The 22,642-nt window shown below is 41.6% G+C and overlaps 1 protein-coding gene across 1 annotated transcript; it reads right to left on the reverse strand.

Annotated features, from left to right (window-relative positions):
* Positions 1–1,693: 1,693 nt before the first annotated feature.
* Positions 1,694–22,263, reverse strand: LOC139713466 (fatty acid CoA ligase Acsl3-like; the record flags this gene model as incomplete). Its single annotated transcript, XM_071625193.1, has 3 exons — positions 22,039–22,263; positions 3,753–4,214; positions 1,694–1,871 (listed from the first exon to the last, which is right to left on the reverse strand). Coding segments are annotated over exons 2-3 (532 nt in total), but the record flags the coding sequence as incomplete, so codon positions are not given.
* Between the last annotated feature and the right edge of the window lie 379 nt (positions 22,264–22,642).

Raw genomic sequence — 22,642 nt, forward strand, 5'->3', positions numbered from 1 at the left:
TGGAAGAGGAGGAGCAGGGGAGGAGGAGGGGGAGGAGGAGGAGGAGGAGGAGGAGGAGGGGGAGGAAGAAGAGGAGGAGGAGGAAGAGGAGGAAGAGAGGAGGTGGAAGAGGAGGAAGAGGAGGAGGAGAAGAAGTAAAGAGGAGGAGTAGGAGTAGGAGGAGGAGGGGGAAGGGGAAGAGGACATAGAGTAGAAGGAGCAAGCGCAGAAGGAGCAGGAAAAGGAGGAAGAGAAGGAAAGAAAGAGAAGAGGAAGTAAATAAAGAAGAAAAAGAAGTGCCTGCAACAGGAGGATGAAATAGAGAAGATGAATGAAGAAAAGAATAAAGGAGTAGGGGAATGACGCAAAGGAAAATACAAAGAGGAAAGGGGAAAGACAAAGGAATAATGATGAAACAACAGGGAGAAGAAAAAGGCAAAGAGCAACAGTAGCAAGAAGGTTGTGATGCCATGGACATTTGTTTAGTTGAGTCTAGGAGTAATGGTAGCTTTTTCTAAAAGTGATGAAGAATGTGAGCACAAAAGCAGAAGATGTGTACGACAGGTGCCGAAGTGACAAGACATTAAAATGAGAAAAGCAACTGGCAGTGTTGATATCAAGAAATCTATTCTCAAGGTTTGCGGAATCAAAGTGGGCGGGAACCGATAATCAATGCCTCTGGTAGCATTCTCTGTCTTTCCAATATGTGGATTCTGTGTCATTCTGTTTTGTGTTTCTCCAGAGGCATCTGTTACACAAATGATGGCATGGAAAAGTCATGGTGCTGGGTGGTAGGTGCAAATATGTTCTGTTGTCCCAGTTTGACAATGCTGGCATGTACATTCACATTTAAAGATAACATTAAGTTTTGGTACCTCAAAAGTTTCCCTGAGTTTCCTTGTCTTAGTTTGTGTTTCAGGTTAAAGTACCTTTCATATAACTAACACTGTGAGACTTACTCGCCCCAAAGTGCTCTCATGTCTTTAGTAATCATGCAATAATGGTTTCATACATTACGTGTATATTGATTGTCGCGGTACCGCGTCGAGTCAAACTAACGGCTCGTTCGAATTTTTCAGAGCCCGCTCTGCTCTGGTATGAAACCATTATTGCATGATTACTAAGACATGAGAGCACTTTGGGGCGAGTAATTCTCACGGTGTTAGTTATATGAAAGGTACTTTAAAAACCTGAAATACAAACTAAGACAAGGAAACTAAGGGAAACTTTTGAGGTACCAAAACTTTATAATATTATCTTTAAGTGCTTTGACAAAAATAAAAATGTGAAAAAAAAAAGAAACTGACAATTTATCAATTGGTCTCATCCACAAAGTTACATTTGAAGATATGCCTATAGGCAAAATGTGTCTCTCTTTATGGATTAAGTGGGTGAGATTTGAGTCTGATGTGTGGGATCATGCTTGATAACAGAGCATGCCATGCCAAGATAACATATCAAGTTTGCCATGAGCTCAATGAAAATCGCTGGAATTATCACCTAGATTATCACCTAGAATTATCAAATGATCTTGGCTCATCATCAAATTTGCATTGCACATGAGCTCCTCTGATACCCATTTTCTCCTAAGTTCAAATGGCTTCTTTCAGTTAGGGAGAGAAGGGGGGAGGGGTGGAGGGAGAACAAAATACACTTAATTCTAACAGTTGTAATATAATACAAACATCAAACTGCAGAGGAGCAAATGTATCACCTGGAAAGTTGTATCTGAAGCATGCTTGTAGACCTATCTGGAACTCCGCCCTCGTCTCCGCGAAGATGAGAATGTTTTGTCTGGGCTGGAGGCCGAGGCTCATGAGGCCCTTGCCAAAGTTGTCTACGTCGCTGAAGAACTCTGCGTATGTTCTCCATTGATAGTCCCCCATGATCAACTAGAGACGATGCAGGAAAGGGGGGGGGGGGAGGGGGAAGGAGGGAGAGAAAATGAAAACATATTGAAGATTTAAAATTGATGTATTAAAATTCATATGCACCTTGCGGGTAGTGATACTAACAGGGCTGCCACCCTTCCCACATTAATCCTTTTGAAGGCTAGTCTCAAGTACACTCACCCAGGTGTCTATGGGAAATGTGCATTACAGCGAAATCAACTCATCCCAACAGGTTGATGTCATATCAGGCAGGTTCCAGAGAACAATCAGGGAAACATTTGTATGATACAAGCATCTCCATCTATGCAATACTCTTTCCCAACTAATTGAGACTTCTATATTCCTTTGTCTGGACATGACGGAATATGCATAGTTTTCAGTGAGTCTCCTGCAGAATAATGAGACTCAAGGGGACAGAGTTTCACCTACTTGTACATCAATAATTTTTAATTAAAGTCAATTCATGTGCACCTTGCATGTAGCTTAAAAACTGATAATCAGCAATTACAGAAAACCTTCACTAACACAAAACCAATTTGATACTCACAAGCACATAAAACCTTCCCCAACACGAAACCGATCATGTTAGGTGTGTCATAAACTCATTGTACTGGATTTTGCAACCTCCATTTTTCTAGATAATACACAATTGTACAATGCTCTTCACTTGTAAACAAGCCTGCAGATCAAAGGTGTTGTTTGTTTTGGCAACAAAACTTACACCTTCATGTGCATCACACGTCTAAACTATGTTTGATACATGTAAGAAAAGATATTTTTAAAAAGATAGTCCTTTATCGGCAGCAATTTCTTAGGTAGAGCTTTAGGAATGAAAATAGGAGACATAACCTGACATCATTTGTCTGCAAACAGGCCTTTGTGTCATCAATAACAGGGGAACATTGTACTGAAACATGTCTCTTGTTGCAACTGCAGTCTCTTGGGGTGTGTACAGTATACCACTATGAAGTTAGTCATCACCTTGTGGCACTGTCTACATTATTTTTTACGGGGGTGGGGGGGGGGGTAGGGGCAACAATAAGCTCCCATGTACATGTACGTACATCTTTAAAAATACACGTTGTCAGTGCCTTCACGTTACGAGAATCACTCTACTCAAATAGATAGTGACTTCTCCAGTTGAATTCTTTATCTTCATGCAATGCTGAAAGGCATGTTACTTCACTGCTCTGTTGTTCTTGTTTGTTTTTTCATTGAGCAACATACTTTGCTCTCAACAGTACGACATGCTTCTGTTTCATATTTGTGTTGATAAATAAACACCCCTTACCCTATGATGCTTAGCATAAACAGGTTCTTACATATATAGATTGTCATATCCATAATACGAAACTACACACTCTATGAGACGACTTAGTACCTGTTACCAGCAGGTATTCGTGCTTCGTAACCTTCTGGCTTGACATGCAGTGTTCAATGCCACAATGGCACAAGGCGACAATTCTGACCTATACAAATATGACATTTTAATGGCACTACATTGCAGACACACGTAATGAAGAAGACTTAAACAGGTGTGGCATTTGAGGAATAGAAGCTCAAATTCTGAGAATCCCTGATCACAACTTTCAACAAGCAACTGCACACACCAGGGAAGAACATGCGAGAATAATGTGAAACACAGAAGCAGCAAATTGTGCCACTGACTACAATAGGACTTAAAAATATCTAAAAAGGTCACCATCATCTGTTTGTATCAATGACAAATATTGGCCCTGAAAATTCTCTTGGGTTTATGCACACGCAACTGCTGTAATTCAATGCTGCTACTAACATATATTCCAGGTATTAAGTTCAGATGTACGACTGAAAAGATAGCTAGATCATTACACATCCTCAAAAGAATAAAACATCAAGTACCTTTTTGAAGACTTTGCCATTTGGCTGCACCTCATCCTCCTCGGAAAGAATTTGACGAGTTCCTATCGCCTCCAGGTCACTGTACTCTTGGCAGTTCCTCTCAAAGTCCTCCGCGAGGGTCGCGCAGTCCTCGCGCCGCCGGATCTTGAGCCCGTTGGTCCCGATGATGCGCCAAGCCTTGCGCCTGTCGCCGTCTATTGGTAGCGCCTTGAGTCGGTTCTGGTACTGCCACGCACTGTAGGTGGCAATCTGCCACGGGATGTACGTGGCCATGTCGTAGACCCAGGCTATGGCCTGGATTGCACGTATGATGAGCGAGACGTGGAGCGGCTCGCTATCGCCATTTTCTGCCATTTTGCAGTGTGAAATGTCTCTCTCTCTCTCTATGGGCAGATCAACTTTTTGTTCCTTGGAGTCTCAACGGTGGACAATTCGACAAATGGTACTGTAGTAAGGTTGTACCTGCAACAGAAAAAAAGGAAAGCAGAAAACATTTACCATTAGTGGATGGTAACCATGAGCAGAGTCATTGTATTGATATGAACACAGAAGTATAGAGGGTGAAGAAAACCATTCATCAATCACCATTTTCACTTCAAGTTCTCTTTTTACAGCCTCTTGCTAATGTTATAAACATGTCCCCCCCCCCAACTGATCCAGATACTCACACCATGGAAATTTTCTGTCATTACCACTGGCAATTATTGGTACAGTGCATAACGGGTCAATAGTATACAAATATCGACTGCTGCAGAGGGAGATGGTAAAACTATTTGCACCGAGGTGATGTCTCAACAGTGCTATGTCCCGAGACGAAGTCGAGGGACATGGCACTGTTGAGACATCACCGAGGTCAAATAGTTTTACCATGGCCCGAAAGAAAGCAGTCGATATTTGTTTTATATCCCTCTCGAGCATTTTACTAGAGTAATGACGGTTCCCTTTTGGAAAAGTGTGCAGGTTTCGTGAACGATAAATCTAACGTTAGACTGTAGCAGTGCAGCAGCAGTGCGTGCAGCGCGTAGCGAACGACACCGCTGCGCTGTTGTTGATTCCTACACACGAGCTACACTACAGCGTGCAAAACTCCGAAAGATCGAGGTCCAGGACTACGTTAGAAGTAGGCCTAAAGCGTCTTCGTTACCCAGATCATCTTCAAAATCGGTTTTAGTTTATTCCTAATTCGTATACCTGATATGGTGTCCTCCTGCGATCATTCTTCCGTTACTGGAAGCAGTCACTTTGTCAATTGAGCTGAATGCATTGATCACGTATCACACGTCCACACGTTACACACCGACCGGCAACGCCATTTAACCACACAGATTTCTGTAATGCTGTCGCACATCACACCGCGCGCTCTCTTAGCGCTAGCTAGCTAGCTACAAGCCACAGGACTGTCGCTCAAAAGTATCGCTACTACGCGCACTGCGTACATTCTTAAGTGAGAAATGTAGATATCGATCACATGATCACGATGGGTGCAAATCGTGGATTCCCAAAAGTACTATATCACGCTGGCTAGTAACCAATTGCACCGCATCCAGCTGCTCGTAGCTAGCTAGTAAAACTACACCATGTTCGTGCTCTGTACAATCCTATGGCAAGAAGCTTTACATGAGGGATATAATATTGATTATTGAAGCAGTGGTCCACCAGTGGACCGTTGCATTAAAGTTACTATTGTGGTAACTTTGCCATCCAATGGTAACTTCCATGGAATTCTTGATTTTGATTGGCTGTTGAGTATTGTTGCCATGGTAGTTACCATTGGATGGCAAAGCTACCACAATAGTAACTTTTATGCAACGGGCCACAGAGGTGGTTGACATACATGTACAGTACAACTAAATCATCTAGCCTAATGCCAGGGTGATCCTATTGGGCAGAATGACAATCTCAACAGAAGCAAGCAAGCCTGTTCCACGGAGGAAATGTTGACTATCAGAAGCACCGTTCAACAATGTGTCAAGTTTAACAAAAAAGCAAAAAATCTGAGCCACATGGTCCTGCTACCAGGACCATGTGGCTACTACATTGTAGTACCTGCTACCAGGACTACTACCAGTCTCAGATACTGAATTCAACTACACAAACAGCAAACTTTCAAAAGAAAAATTGCTGCCAGAAAATTAGCGATAAATGCTTCATAGCAATGAAAATTTGTGACTTTGGTGAGTAATTGCCAGCTTCTACAGCTGGTCATCTTGCCGTCCACACATGTCCAGATGCTATCAGGCACTGGCAGAGTCAGCAGCAAGGGCAGAAGCAAGACTTGGTCTCAGATTGGATTTGAGGTGGCGGATCAATAGCCTTTTATTCGCACAGCAGTAAGGGCAATATTGAGGTTATGAGTGACTGAAGTTTCACTATTACCGTCAGAGCCATTTTCAGCTAAATGACTGCCAAGTGTCATAAAGTACAACAAATTGTTTTCTGTGGTAACTTTGCTGACCATCAGCAAAAACACATCATGTACACAAAGCAATATTTTACCAACTGTAGCATATCAAGTTCTACCTTTTAATTGATTAATCTTCCCAGTGTGTGTTACTCACAGGTGAAGAACATTGTTACCACCCCCCTTCTCCTGCTATCTTAAGAGTAAATGTTTGCTTAGCTTTTGAAGACACAATGTTTTGTTTACACAGAATCCTAAACTCAACAAGATACCAAAAGAATGTTTCTCACCTGATGCATTGTAGTCTATATCTTTGAAGGTAAAGCATTCATGTTATGAAGAAACCGATCAACTGTTTCAAATTTTTGGCATCAAAATATCTGATTTCATCCAGACTGTTTTGAACAGATAACCTCATACACACACAAACAGAATTCTTCCTTGCCTTCAAAGTCTTATGATTACTAAGTGATAAATTACAATTGTACAATTGTAGGGAGCAGTGCAGACATTTGCTTAAAGTATTGAACAAGACTGTATAATCTTTTGAAAGATTTGTAAGAAATAATTAAAAAAACAAACAAACTCAGCTTTAGTCAAGGAAAGGTGCACTCCCATCAAATGGAAGAAGTTTGAATGAGCATAAGAAACAGAATCACCTTATAAAAATATAAAACTTGGAACCATTCACTTCCATCAAAATCAAGTTTGAATAAAACCCATTGAGCAACAGCCATATTCCGTTGATGTGGAGAGAATGCTGCCTGGCTCTGTACAAGATGGATCAATGAAGGCAGCACCAGTAAAACCTATTAGTGTTTTCTCTTACCTGTACAGAGTGCACAGGTCTTAACAGTAAATTTGCATATTATCCATCAGACAATGTACTGCAGCTTGAAGAGTGCAAACGAGTAGACCTTCGAAAATTCACCTTTTGCAAATTTACACAAATGAAATTTGTTAAGAAATGTGGTATGACGGTACATACACGCCTTACTCGCTGACATAGCCATTAGTCGCAATCTATCAATTCGACATCAAACCTGCCAAATAATAATCTAATCTTTCATACCTGAGAGCAGTCTAGCATTCAATAGGCATGCGTTCTTTGAACAGAATGGGACTACAAGCACAAATATGGCAATCCCACTGGGTTAAAATCAGTACCGGTACATGTTATACCTCGAAGACCTCATGGGAACACTAGCCAAGTGCTGCATCTAGACAGGTGCTCTGATCTATGGTACTATAAATAGTCAGAGGTTGATGTATAGTGGCATTGCAAAGTTCCTGGGCGTTAGGGCCATACGCACTCTTGATTAGAATTTGCAGCTCATCAAAATATTTTAAAATGTGACCTTTACGTAAAAGTTGCCCAACAACACTGCAACAAGCCATCTGAAAAATTGGCAGAAAAACCACACTAGGGTGTGATATTTTTCTACCTCAGCGTGAAGTTTGCTGTGATGAATTGGAATGAGTATGTTTGTCACAGAGAAATCATTGTTTTTGTCACACGACTTCTGCTCCGATACCAACGCAGGCTAACTCCAAATGTGCGGCTCACGGGCCAGGTTACTGCTGCCACCATGGTCGTAGCTGCATATCGCAGACTGTGAAACTAACCTGCTAGTGAGCTTCGGTAGCAACGACACTGCAATTTTTCATTATACACTGTAGATGGTAGACCCTTTTTAACACCACATTTTGTTAATGTAGTTTATCAACAGTTCTCAATGGAAATGGGAATATTGCTAAATCACTCAATCCCCCCCCCCCCCTTCCCTTTCCTATCATCACCTCTGTCATAGTGGTTCCGGAGTTTTTCGCAAGAAACTTCCCCACACCTCAGTCATATCCTGTTTCGTAGCAGTCTCCTAAATCTGTCCCCCAATGGGGGAGAGCTGTAGTAAAGATAAACTTGAAAGTCACCTTGTGCTATGTTCAGCTGTACGACCTACCAGCTATGCGCATCTGACCCAACTGGTCAATCTAATCCCTTACCCTCCCCCCCCCCCCCCCCAATTGGTTGTACGGGAACATATTGAACAACTGCGTTAACAATGCCTGCTGAACAATGCTGTATTTGCAACTTGCACACAATCATTGTCTACATTTGAAATGGCACCAGCCTACTTTCCCCGCTGCCTGAATAAATAACACCGATGGATAGCTCAAAATTGCACGACTAATTAGCACGTCCAAGCATACGTCTATCTGAATGATAATTGTGTGGAAAACCAAGAAGGAGCCAACAATGAACAGTTCAGATGGAATTGTAACACTACAGGGACTCATCAAGCATGAACCTCTGTTCTACTAAAGAATGTAATCAATTCAAAAAGTTGCTGGGGTAAAAAAAAAAGAACAAAGGCATTTCGATCAAGTGTGTATACTTAAGAAGGCCACGTAGACAATGTGCATATTGATGTTCAAAGCTTTTATAAACATACACGTGTACAAACTGTACACACTCGCTGCTCCCTATATACATGTACAACGCTAAAGCAAGTCAAGCGTAACACTTACTGTTTTGATATCTTAGGTCGCCAATTAACATAGGATGCGTGGAAAGCATGAAATCTTTCAAACACAGCAAACAGAGTCAATTGGTACTGATCACCCACCCACTCCATCCATGCCTTGGTATTTGCAATGCATGCTCCCATTCTCTAAATCTAGTTTCTCTTGGAGGACATAAACGCATGACTGGGTGCCATACATAAATGCCACATCTCTAGCTGAGGAAATGACATCAAATTGCAAATCGGGACTTCCCGACAATTTGCCGAGTGCTTGAATTTGTGACTGGATTACAGTAGTGAACAGAGAAATGTGCAAATGCACTTCACATTCATGTCGGGATGACAGTAAATATTTTCATGCTATCATTGCAAAGAGCTCCTGACTGGTGAAAAAAAAAATAAAATTAATGGCATAGTATACAGAAGCTACTTGTTCTCCCCACTCAAATTCTTGACAGTCACAAAGCAAAAGCTGCAAGTCACAAAGCAAAAGCTGCAAGTCACAAAGCAAAAGCTGCAGTGCATGAGTGTGGGGCATCAATGCAAATGGGGCTCTTGATGTGAGAACATCCTTGTGCAAGACAGCATTATAAGAGACCCACATACATGTAGGATGTGCAGAAAATCCCATCCCAAGTGACTCACCGTACACACATCACACCAACTGTTTGCAGGATTCTGGAGCACCTTGGCAGAATCAAGGGCACAATGCTCATACTAGGAATGTGCGACTATTTACGGAAACCGTCTTTCGCAGGAATACAGTGAAGGAAACTGACTTTCTTGTGTATTTCAAATAACTCTTAAGGTAATTTCACTGAGGACATGAAGTAGGGGCTATATATAGCCTACAGCTGTATATGACTTATGTTGTAGGGTGGCAGCTTACAACTGTATACTGTATAACGAGGAATGTTCGCGTGCATTCTAATTTCGTGATTTTCGCGAGGGCAAGATTCGCGAAATTAAAATGCACGCCAAAGTTCGCGTCTACACTGTATGCATTGAATGCCAGTGGCAATTCGCGAAAATTTCATGCCGCAGAAAAGGCCGTCAGCTCCAATTCACGAAAATATATATCATGTTTCTGTCCTGTTTAGACCCAATAGCAAAGGGATTCATGGGTGGCCCGCCTCATTTGCTGCCAACTGAGGCACAATCAAAAACCATAACTAGCACCACTCAGCGAATATAACGTTCATCAGGAACATCTGACTCAAGTCAAGATTCTATGGCTGCATGTGTACTTACAAATTTGTACACATACAGCCAGATCAGTGATAAAGCTACAATGTATACAAAATTCATTATCGGGATTCTCAGATATATTCAAGCTGGGCCAACCTTCCCAATTTATGGTATCCCAACTCTACCAAGTCTTTAAAGGGTATGTACAGTTCTGGTCGAGTGAGAATTTTGCTTTTAACGTTTTGCGAGATATTCAGAAAGCACTCTATATGAGATGTCAAAGATCATGCAATTCTAAAGGGTATCAAAAGTTTATTTGATGAAAATCGGTTTTGAAATGCCTGAGATATCCAAAAACAAGGTGAAACAAAGAGATCCTAATTAAGGTGGGGCATGTCGCCTTTTATTATTATCACTTTTTTGGATATCTCAGCCATTTGAACACCAATTTTCATCAAATAAACGTTGAATCCTTTTTAATATTACATGCTCTTTCATATTTCATGAGATGTTTCTCACTATCTCACCTAAGAATGTTCAAAACATGAATCCCCACCTCAACCAGTACTGTACAGTCCCTTTAAAGTCCACCTTCATAGACATGTGGGTTGAGTGAATGCAGCAAAGTAAGTAGAACACATCAGTGAGAGTTTGGGGAAAATCGGACAATCCGTTCAAAAGTTATGAATTTCTAAAGTATCTGCATAGTCACTGCTGGATAAGAAGACTAGTACAGTGTTTGATGTCACATGCGTACAACGATATAAGGAAAATATAAAGAGAATTCCACAAAATTTTACTTTTTCAAAAAAGTGCACATTTCCTCGACTCGTCACTGACGTATGTTAAGGGTAATATTATTCCCCCTTGCCTTTTGAAAGAGGGAAGTCAAGTGTTCTTTTATTATGCAAGAAAAGTGAAAATATCTGAAAATATCTTGAATTTTCTTTATATTTTCTTTATATCGTTGTACACATATGACATCACAAGCTGAGGTAGTCTTCTCATGCAGCAGTGACTTAGCATAAACCTCAAAAATTCATAACTTTTAAACGGATTGTCTGATTTTCCACAAACTCTTGCTGATTTGTTCTATTAATATTGCTGCATATACTCAATCCACATGTCTATAAAGGTGAACTTGTCCTTTAAGGGGGAATGTTTGGGGTAGCACTCAAATTGTAACAAGGCAAACATCAGGAATACATTTGGAAGTACACAGAGTAAATAAAAAGAGGTACAAGCATTTGTGACCCGCGACAACGGTTTCAGGCAAAAGTCGCAAGAGCAAATTCCCTCCTAGGCGGGGTACAAAGATTTTGACCATTATTTTTGTCGATTTAGGTTTTTTGCAGAAATCAAATCTTTGATATGTTTTCTACATCTACACTAAATTTCATAGCATAAGACTAAGTTTTTCCTATCGAAAATGGAATTTTAAGCACCCTATGTTGGATCGCACTTGTCAGTTTCGAGCTTCTTTCGAACTCCGCGCCAATATCCCCAGCGTTGCTACGGCGCGGGGTCTCGCATGCGATTGGCTGGTACGTCGCACATATATTTACATAATTCGGCTTTCGAGACACCAGTTGCAGCGTTTGGGGAATGCTTTGTCCATGCGTGCACGATTACATGCTCCATTGTTCTTGCTATACTGGTTTATATACCCTCGCTCTGTAGTGCGTGCTCTTCGTTTGGCTTTCTATCCAAACTATTCTACCGCAATGTTCGACAACGGAAGTGAAACAAAAATCATGTAGCATGACATAACCGTGTGAAAAGAAAACTAGATATTTTCAAACTTGTCTACTTGTACATGTACTTGTAGTAGAAATTATGACAGCATGAAGGTAGATGAGAGGAAAGGAGCGGTACGTCACATGTGACTAGTTATATTCAAATACTACACGTCAAGATCGCACCAAACTAACGAGTCGAGTTTGTTTGTTTGTTTTAATTTAATTAGCACCACCGAACAAAGCAACATGTTATGCGTGTCTTGTAAAAGTAACACAAACAGGAAGCGTGACCCTTGCCAGCACAAGCAATTTTCTGCCTTCAAAAGGGTCGCCAATGATATAGACAAATCAACCACAATGAAAACGCGATTTGGAAATGTGTGGATTCGCCACCGCTCCTGTTACATGCACACGGTCATGGCGTGTGGATGCCATTGCGTAATGCGTGCACCAAATACACATGTACATGTACACCATACAGCTCTACGTGCAATTATCGTATTCGCCATCTTGAAAGAGGTACTGTAAACAAACCTGAGCGAAACGCATTGTTTATCGGCTCCATACGCTGAGCTCCGAGGAAGGTGCCCGGGAAATTTGACTCTCTCAGTGAGCCAATCAGAAGGCGATGTGGTTGCTAGAGGCGGAGCTTAACATCGATTGGCACCATCGTACGGATGGGTGATTCTCCCCTCGCATCGCGCTCGGACATAGTCTTTGAGAAAGAGGTGAATCTTCAAAGCCTGTTTTCTCGCAATTTTGTGAGGCTAACAACTTAAAAAGTGCATTTTATTTCTCTATCTATGCCCACTTATGGTGCCGAAAAATACATGTGTTTTATATCAATGCAAAGCTCAGGAAATGGGCAATGTGAATCAGTGAAAAAATGAATTTTCAAAATTCCCGACTTTTGCCTGAAACCGTTGTCGCCGGTCACATTTGTAGTTTCCTCGAGGCAGCTCATTACCAAGGAAGGATCAATGTTTGCTTGTACTTGTGGCAGATGCACTTGGATTTTTAGTCAATCTAATTATCAATAACATAAGGACAGTGGTCCTTAACCTGAAGGATGAGCTCTATGGGGTGCCAAGTGTTGCACGGTTGATTTCGTTACAAAGTCAGTCATGACTGATTTCGCAATGAAATAGACCATGTGACACTTGGCGCCCCATAGAGCTTATCCTCAAATTTAGCTTGGTTAAATGCTTGAAGTTGAGGATCACCTTCTGAACATACAGTAACTATTGTGTTTCTAAGTGTGTTTGTGTGAGTGTGTGTGTGTGTCTGTCTGTCTGTTTGGCAACAGTGCAGAGACCTTGGATGTCACAATGCAGTCATATCGATTATCATGCTGTCAGTGACCTGAGGTTTTCATGTTTAAATCCCAATCAAACCAAACCACGCCACAATTACCAGATTGTTTGTGTGGTCTACATTCTCCAAAACATAGCCAAGGTCCCTAATCAGACCTACTTTCTAGGACACTGTGCATGAAAGTGCAGTACAAAGACATGCCACTACACACAAATAATAACTGCCGAACTGAAAGTCACATTCAGAGGTGTGTTGAAATGATGGTAGTTTCACCCACACACTCACTTCCATAGGTACTTTTGTGGTCCTTTTAATTTCTTATCCAGCCGGGAAGGCAGTGATAGTTAACTTGATTTTACTGCTCCATGCTCGTAACTTTTCATCCTACATAATTCTGTGATAAATTCTTGAGCTCAGAATACAAATTGCATGATATTAAAGCTTGCGTGGTTGATCTGGAATATGGGCAAGTACAATTGTACAAAATAATAGCAGTACTTGACAATGAAAGAGCACTCGGTGATGATAATCATATGTTATGCTCAATTTGAAGTGGTATTCACATTTAATACCCTTCATTGGCAATCCGCCAGAAGAGAGAAAGGCATCGAAAAGGGGTATGCAACTGTTAATGTTACAATTGTAACTTCTTCACACAAAGCCAAATAACTTGTTATATCCAGTTGGACAACTTTGTAACCAATTTATTAGCTCTCTGTAATTTGTATTCTGACACGTACCGGTATGTATACAATATTTCATTTTTCCATTCATTGTCCTGTGACATGGGAAATGATAATACCCATTCACTCTGCTCAACTTCAGGAATTTGTAACAAACGGGAAGTGAGATACTCACATGCACTTAACTAGTAACCTAACCTCCTCCTTGAGTCAAGGTTTAAACAACAATAATCATTCCACTGACACACTCTAATGGTACAAAACTTGAGTTTTTAAGAAGTTGACTGCACTCTATACACCCCCCCCCCCAAAAAAAAAAAAAAAAAATATATATATATATATATCCTGAAAACACCACAACTCAGTTCTTGAAAAACCTGACTTCTGACCTTTATCTTCAAGCTGAATATCAAATATAGTTTGAATGAATTCCTTCACAACCCCCCTCCACCCTACCCCCCCCCCCCCCCCCCACATAACAAGGCAGGAAGGACGTGAGTTTCCTATGACATCCAGTGTGGTTTCAAACCGTCATTGAGCATCATTCATGAGTCAGAGCCCCTTGTCCCCAGTAGGCACAAGGGCAGAGGGTGGGTACATACCCATCTGAATTTTTGACAGTCATATGAGAGTCACCTCCAGACGAGGCTCAGCAGGCCTTGTGTGGTGTCGTGAGTATACAACTGACCTTTATTTGACTTTGACGGTGATACAAGCATCACACTGCATCAGCAAACAATGGAAATCCAGTTTGGGAGGGGAAAAAAAAAATATGTAAGAAAACAAAGAAGGGGATGGGGCAGTAAGTGCTGGTGCTCCCTATTAGTCCTTCATAAATTTGAATAGTACACAGCAAGCAAGAAATGATCAGTCAAAACAAACATGCACATCCTTGAGTTTGCGTAAATCTGGACAGGTCGCAATGTCAAGTATGAGGTCCAGTACGAGAGCACAGGGGCAGACAATGAGACTTTGTGGGTGTACAGTAGTATCACCCCGAGCAACAGTGTACATGTACCTTTGGGGGGTACTGTCATAGACAATGGCCTAGATGGAAATGTCACAGAGACTCTCTGAAGACGAATTTGCCTACATTGTGGGCTGCATGTGCAAACACGATGTAAAAAGCGCAGCACTTCTTCCTCAGTCTGCATAGTGCATGGTCCCTCTGCAAATTGAAAAACCCATTTTCGCCAGTTGGCACTCGTACCTTGGACCATATAGACAAGTCTATGTGCCAGTGCTACCAACGAGCATGACACATTCTCTGACAAGGGTGTGTTTTTCTTGCTGCATGAATGAAAGTAGGATATCTACACACTTGCAAGCACTGGTGAAGAAATTGTGAGAGTAATGTGCTGATGTTCTGTCCATGTGTTTACTTGGAAACCTGCAGCAAGTGATCAATGGGAAAGCTCACAATGTGACATTGGAAACCAAACAAACCATATAAGTACATTTGGATTCAAGGTAATCCCGGTTTCGTAGGGAAATCATGCTTTTTGGCACGTAGGAAAAAAGGTCATAAAGCCATACCTCTCATGTTGACACTTCACAAAGGAAGAAGGAAGAGTTTTGCACATTATCCCAGGCATTACTACAATATGTCTGTGTGTACTCGAGGCAATTTTATTTCTGAAAATACAAATATTTCAGGAAAAATCCTTGAGGAACGAGAAAAAGTTGTTACTCTTCTCTACCTAAGGACAGCTCTGGCATGATCTTAATTACAATGTAGACTGTGTTATGATGTCTAAAGAGCCACCTATACGTAACGTGCATACACTTCTTTATAAAGCCACACTATTGGTGTCTTTCAAGAGAAAACTTATCTCAAATGCTGCCATGATATTGTAGACATTGGTCGATAGGCCATCAGAAAGCAAATTACCAAAAGGGATTCATGGTTAGTCAATCAACGTAATGAGACAATGACCTTTGCAGAAGCACAAGGTGAAACAAACGGAAGCAACTTCATTACATAAGCAGTAGCAAAGTACATTCTGCACATTGATTGGCAATTGGAATGATCAATTTTGACAGGTATAAGAGGCTGAATGATCAATACTACGCTATGAAGCATCAAGTGGAATGTGTTGGATATTGGCCAGAAACTCATAGACACTCTATAGGAATCCTACAGAGACGAAGACACAGTCTTTAGCATGTACATTTGTACCTCTTCCAAGAGCAGGTTCACTATGACTCCACAGCTTGATACTCCCCCATTTCCTCACCCCATCCCCCATCCCCCAGCCCCCCATAACATCAATGACATTAAATTCTTGGCAGAAACCACACCCCTTCCCTCATGAACACATAGGATGCTACATGTACATGCACACTCACATGAGACGCATACCACTTCTGCTGCATGGAAAACTACATACATTTATCTGAAGAGCAAATTTCCTACGAGCAGGGCTCGACACTAACGGTGGCCCGGTGGCCCAGGGCCACCAAAAATGAAAGTCGGGCCACCAAAATTTTTTGAAAAGTATGTCAATAAATTTGTAACTTTTTGAGCTGGAAATGCATAAATGTATGCACTGAGTGTGTGACTCATTTTTTTTTTTTAAAAAAGGGACTTTTAATGTTTTTTATTGTTTTTTTCGGGCCACCAAATGTTTCTCTCAGGCCACCAAAAATTTGAAATTGTTGGTTTTGGTGGCCCCATCGAGCCACCCAAAAAAAAAGTTAGTGTGGAGCCCTGCTATGAGCATTACCAAGGTATATGTTTATCGAGTACAGTGCACTCATGTTATAACAAACACGGTTACAACAAAATATCGGTTACAACGAAATAAAATTTCAGGCAGCAACATTTTCCTCTCTATGTTTTTTTATTGTTTGTTTGTTTGGTTTCGTTATATAAAACAAAAATTTCTATATAACGAAAGAAAATTGCCGGTCCCAAGGACTTCATTATAAAGGGAGTCCACTTCAGTGCCTTTTTAGGTGTCAGGAATAACACTTGACATCCCTGCATTTTCATATCTTTCATATTCGCAGTCTTCAGAAGAATCAAAATGCCAGTCATGGAGACAACAGAATTCTCTAGATTCTAATGACTCACTCTGCAATAACTACTGTGTGCGCCGAATACTTCGCGAGGTCTTCATTTTCGCGAATTTCATGATTCACGTGCTATTCGCGAAATTGCAGACACGTGAAAATAACGACTCTGATCCCGATATTAATGTGATGCACACATATACATTTCTCCATTCAGTACAGTACTCCACGATCACGAATTTAACCACCCATGAACTCGTTAGGAAGTCCCAATTCATGAAAATTTAGACTCGCTAAAAAAATTGTACATGTATGGCGTATACAGTATACACAGCCCTGTTGCTGTAGAGCAAGTCGTGACATGACAGGGTATACCAATCGCCAGTCTACTTAGTACGATGATATGGATGGATGTTGAATTAAAGGCACAGCATAGTTCTGGTACGGGTTTGAGAACCTGTCTTGCACCATTTTTATTTGCTTGCAATATATCGTAAGGGTATACCAAGAAACTTACCTGGCTGATGCGATTTGCCAGGATGATGAGTAGTTTTGGAGTATTTTGAAATTAAAAGTATAAAATGATAATAGTCGGTATACCAACTTTTATTCCATGGATGATCCAGTCTAACTTGGACTCGGGAACAACTCAGTCCTATTTCAGACAATTTACCGCAGTTCAGAATCGCCATATTTTATACATAGGCACACATGCATTTTGTATGCATACCAAAGAGGTTCTTTGATGCACGCGTGCGTTATATCAACTCAGACCCTAACTGTGACCAGCCAGAATGCGAAGCGCTACCATACCATAGTACAAATCAGAAGGACAAATCGGCCCCGCCATCAAAGCGAGGCCGAGTTGTCCCTGAGTCTGAGATAGCCTAACTCCGATTGGGTGAGTGCCAAGACTGCGACTCTGGCGAACCTTTTTGGTTAATATTACGCGTTTTCATTGTTACCCAATGAATATCTTGTTATTACAGCATTATTCCACACATTTATAGGCATAAGTGTACATTTTGTAGCAAAATTTCTGCAGGCTAACGAGAACCATGTTTTACCTTTAATCACATTATGTTTAGTACCTCAAACCGATGTGTACTACTAATACTATATCTAATCGTGATCATTCAGATTGGTGCTATTGATAATGACTTGTACATGTACACAATTATATACAACCTGACGAAAATGAAGATCTATTGCGTTGTCTGCGCACTGTACAATTTGTAGGTCACTTTTCTCCCAATGATTACCCCTGGCATGGCCGTAGAATAGGCTGAAATGACCTGGAAGGTTATCGCTGCATTTCAAAAGGCCAGGCTGTTATTAGCCGTACTGCGGTACACTCAAGGCACCAAGCAGTGTGTGACCTTGATCTCTATAGATCAGTCGCACACTCGCAGAAGCGATCGCTGTACAATTCCAGAGCACTTTTCGTCACATATGCGCACAACCTTGCATCGATCGTTCAAACCAAAGTGGGAAGACGGTTTGGCTAGACTTCCATGAATATGTACCCCCCACTAACATTGAAGAAAAAAAAGAAGAAAATATATTTAGTCATAAAATACATTTTAATACAATGTACATCTATGTCTATTGGTGGAAATAGTGGCAGAAATTACTAAAAACCTATAAAAATGTAACAATAGTGAAAATTTACTCATCGACTCTATTTCACGTAGGTGGGACTTACATTACGCTTCTAGTGATTAATCCTAATTTTTGTGCGTACTTTACAACCAATTGTTTGTCATGAAGTTTAAGCGATAGTGCCACGTCATTTCCTTCCAAATCAAGCTCCTGCTATCTAGTTGTAAAAAAGATTGATGTTACTAGATTCTAATTGCTAGCGAAATGTACAGTTCAAAGACTGATGCGATGGATGGACACTGTACTTTGCTCTGTGTACGCGTTTGCATGTACAATGTACATCGCTCGATTGAAGGTAACTCGCCCTTATTTAACTCACCAAAATTATTAGACAACTTGGCCGTGACCAAAATGCAAATCAACATGAAGAATGCCAGTAGTCAAGATGCATGTACATGTACAGGTCTACGGTCAGGATGTAAAAATTCTATTTCGATGGTTATGTTAACATTACAGCTTATGATTAGGGTTAGGGTCAGGGTTAATGTTAGGGTAACGTTGATCCCGCAGTCCTAGGGTTACGCGGACCCAGTGTCCTAGGGTGACGCGGACCCCGGTGTCCTAGGGTGACGCGGACCCCAGTGTCCGAGGGTGACGCGGGACCCGGTGTCCTAGGGTGACGTGGACCCGGTGTCCTAGTAGTGGGGCAGATATGTGAAAAAAATGCTCACATCCGGCGGAAAGTATGCAATTTTGCACATAGGGGTATTTTGGGGTGCTGATTTCAAAAATTGCCGGATCCAAGAGATCTGGCCTCGGGGTCGGCCGCCATTTTGAATTCCAATATGGCCGCCGTCAAAGATCCCTTTCTTCAGTTCTGAGTAACATAAGCCATTGGAATTTGATATGTAAATGCATGGTGATATGGTAACTTCAATAACAGACTTATTTGACATGTCTGACAATCTGCACAGCAGCTAATTTGAATTTTCCTACATAGTTACCATGTTGGAATGCTGAAAATCTCTATCTTGGGTTTGTAAATTAGGCTACCTGATTGAGCGCGCGTTTGTAACTGATTGAGTGCGCGCTGCTGTATTTACATTGTGACGTCAGCGAAAGGTGCATTATGCTTCATTTTTGCCGCACTTTTTGGCATGCCCGTGAATGTTAGTCGTGATGTTTGTCTTCGCAACCATATTGGAATTCAAAATAGCGGGCATGGCGTTTGTCAGACACATCACATTAGTCAATTCTTAAACTCAGTATGTTGATATATTTGTTTGCACCTAATTTCAGCGCCACTCACCACTTAGAACTCAAGATAATGATTTTGAACATTTCGAGGCGGCCATATTGGAATTCAAAATGGCGGCTATTCGATGTTTGTCAGACATTTCAAATTAATCTGTCATCAAATTCAATATGTCAAAACGCTCTTGTGTACCAAGTTTTGGTACCACACGTCATTCAGAACTGAAGATAGCGATCTTTAAATTTGTTTTGTGATGGCGGCCATATTGGAATTCAAAATGGTGGCCGACCCCGTGGTCAGATCTCTTGGATGCGGCAATTTTTGAAATCAGCGCCCCAAAATACCGCTATATGAAAAATTTCATACTTTCTGCCGGATGTGAGCATCTCGACCAATTTTTGTTACATATCTGCCCTACTATAGGGTTAGGGTCAGGGTTAGTGTTAGGGTAACGTTGACCCGGTGTCCTGGGGTGACGCTAGCCTTTTGTCAAGGCCCTCTCGCTGTATGGTGAAGAGAGCCCAGCTGAGTGGGGTTGCGCGAGGGCCTTTTGAGATCTGCTTCGCATCCTTTTGTTAGCCCCTTGAATTACCGAGTTTTGCTCCCCGATTTCGGGAGCAAAAGTCGGACCAATCAGTGTGTCTGTCTGCTCGAACCCGATTTGAATGGAGCGAATGCACGCCGCAGACCACACAGAACTCTACACACACAGAGTGTGTAGAGTTCTGTGGCAGACCTCTGCGGGTGGTCAGTGATGCCTGCGAACAGACATGACAACACGTCCAAGACTGAGGATTGGGGGAGCGCGCCATTCCATTGGTTGACCGGAACCCGATAAAATGAGTATTCAGAAGGGTTCACGTGTCATGAATAATAATGTGTGAAGCAAATCTCAAAAGGCCCTCGCGCTGGCGCGCTCGGCTGGGCTCGCTTCGCTGGCCCATTACAGCGAGAGGGCCTTGACAAAAGGCTAGGGTGACGCCCTGGCGTCCCTAGGGTGACGCCGACCCCTGTGTGCTAGGGTGATGCGGACCCCTGGGTTACGCGATTCCCTGTGACCTAGACTCTTATCCACCTATAAACCTAAATGGTTTTCATTTTATGCACAACGTTTCAATTGCCTGAAAAACAGTCAAAACTAGAAGAGGTCTAAGGTCAGTCTGTGCTGGGGTGCAAACTTCATTTGCCGAGACTGCACAGTATTATGCAAAACAATACAAGGCAGACGACTCGGAAGAAAGTATGTACACTGTAAATAGCCCCATCTACGGCCAGCATAGTACAGTTGATGCATTGTATATTAATACTCATGAATTACCTCTGCCTTGCAACTCATCGTGCAGCACGATAGTGAGTGCACTGGGCTCAGATACTCATGATACTCACGACAGTGAGTTTGAGTCCCGGACCCGACAATGTTTTGTCAAAATGTTGCCTTTATCAATTATGTCATGTTTGTCTCTACGGGTACATTGCAGGAAGTCCACTGGAGATGGTGATTGTCATAAGGAGAGACAGAAAGAAGGAGAACGGGAAAGAAAAAGAGAGACAGAAGGAAGGGGATGTGAGAGGAGAGAAAACTTTTTTTCAATATATTTTTTTCTTTTAGAAATAGTTCTAACCCCCCCCCCAAAAAAAAAAAAAAAAAAAACAATGCCCCATTTTTTACTCAAACCCCATCAAAATTATCGCCCTTTCTTAGAATGTCAACCTAGAGCTGTTTTCACACAATTTCAGTGGGGGTAACATATGGAAGTCTTTCCAACAGTTTATTTTGAATTGTGCAGCGATGATCAGGATTTGCAGCTACTTTTGCTCCGTGGACCGTGCTCTTGTGTTGGAACATAGAAATTTTCAACAGCTTTGTAGCTGTGTTCTGATAAAAATGGGAAATGAATTTATACGGCCACCATGGGCTAACTCTGTCTACAACTTCAACTTCAAGTACAACACAAGCCAAGTTCAGGTGATCTCATTTGACAGACAAAAAGATGGTCCGTGGGAAAAAAAAAAAAAAATGTGGTGGGTAAAATTACTTGGGTTCGCTCCGTACTGCACCGCATGCTGCACTGCCAGATACAGATCTAGACTACAACAATACAACATGTGTAGATTCTAACCCTGTTAGATTATGATACTTGAGAAGTCTTGTATGTATCCCATTCAGCATCCACCGACACACACCGACATGCCCGATATGTGTGGGTCACCTGCATATTGGTTCCTTCGCTCTTGAGCCATTAGTTATTACATTGGCATTGCAACCATAACGATGTCGTGAAGCCCCGCATGCATGCACACACATCGATTCACCAGCAGGCCTACCACCACGGTCAATTGTATCAAACAGCCAACAATCTAAAATGTTATAACACTGAGATTTACGTTAAGCCGCACATTGTTTACGTATTATCCACAGTAGAACATACTTACTGAAAATGGGAAAATGAAATAAGAAACCGTTAGAAAATGGTGAAATAATATTCACTTTCGTCCGTTCCGACTCGATCCGAGTATAGATTAGAATAGGTGAAAAGCAATGGTAAGTGAAAATGAAAATGTACCGGTAAAAATGTGTCTCTTCTTCTTTCAGTCTTGCTCGAATTTCTTGCATCGCCCAGTTGTATGGTTGTAGATTACTTGTAGCAGTTGCCCAAACAGACGTCCCTCACAAATGAGTTAATAGGAGTAATGATGACTCGTTTGACACTGCTCGTTGTTCAGATCCTATTTTCGTTTCACCGTTCCCAACACAGCCGCATCGTACCGCGTAGTCGATCGCGTATGCTTACTACACATGTACGCTTTGCCTGTTTTTAGTGTGTGGTGAATATTGACAATGCGCATCTAAGGCCACGCTATCACACGCATGTGGTATGGGATGCGGTGCGGCAGTTGGCACGCATGTTTAGTCATCTTGTGATCGCCAGAGAATCACCTCATGCGCAATGCATCCATCACTACTCAGCTCTTCGAGAACGTCATAAACAGAGGGCGTACTCCGTACTACGCCACAACAGATGAATATGCATGATTTCACTCATGGGTAGCCTAGCTACTTAGTATGACCTTTTTTCTTCTCCATTTTGTTGTTCATCAAAGTGTCTTTTCATGACGTTGTTTGATAGAGGATATACAATATTGCACTATTATTTCATTTCTTCACAA

The sequence above is a fragment of the Diadema antillarum genome, unplaced genomic scaffold (genome assembly GCF_040938485.1).
Source record: "Diadema antillarum isolate AM-2024a unplaced genomic scaffold, OU_Dant_1.0 seq00001979_RagTag, whole genome shotgun sequence".
Taxonomy (NCBI): Eukaryota; Metazoa; Echinodermata; class Echinoidea; order Diadematoida; family Diadematidae; genus Diadema; species Diadema antillarum.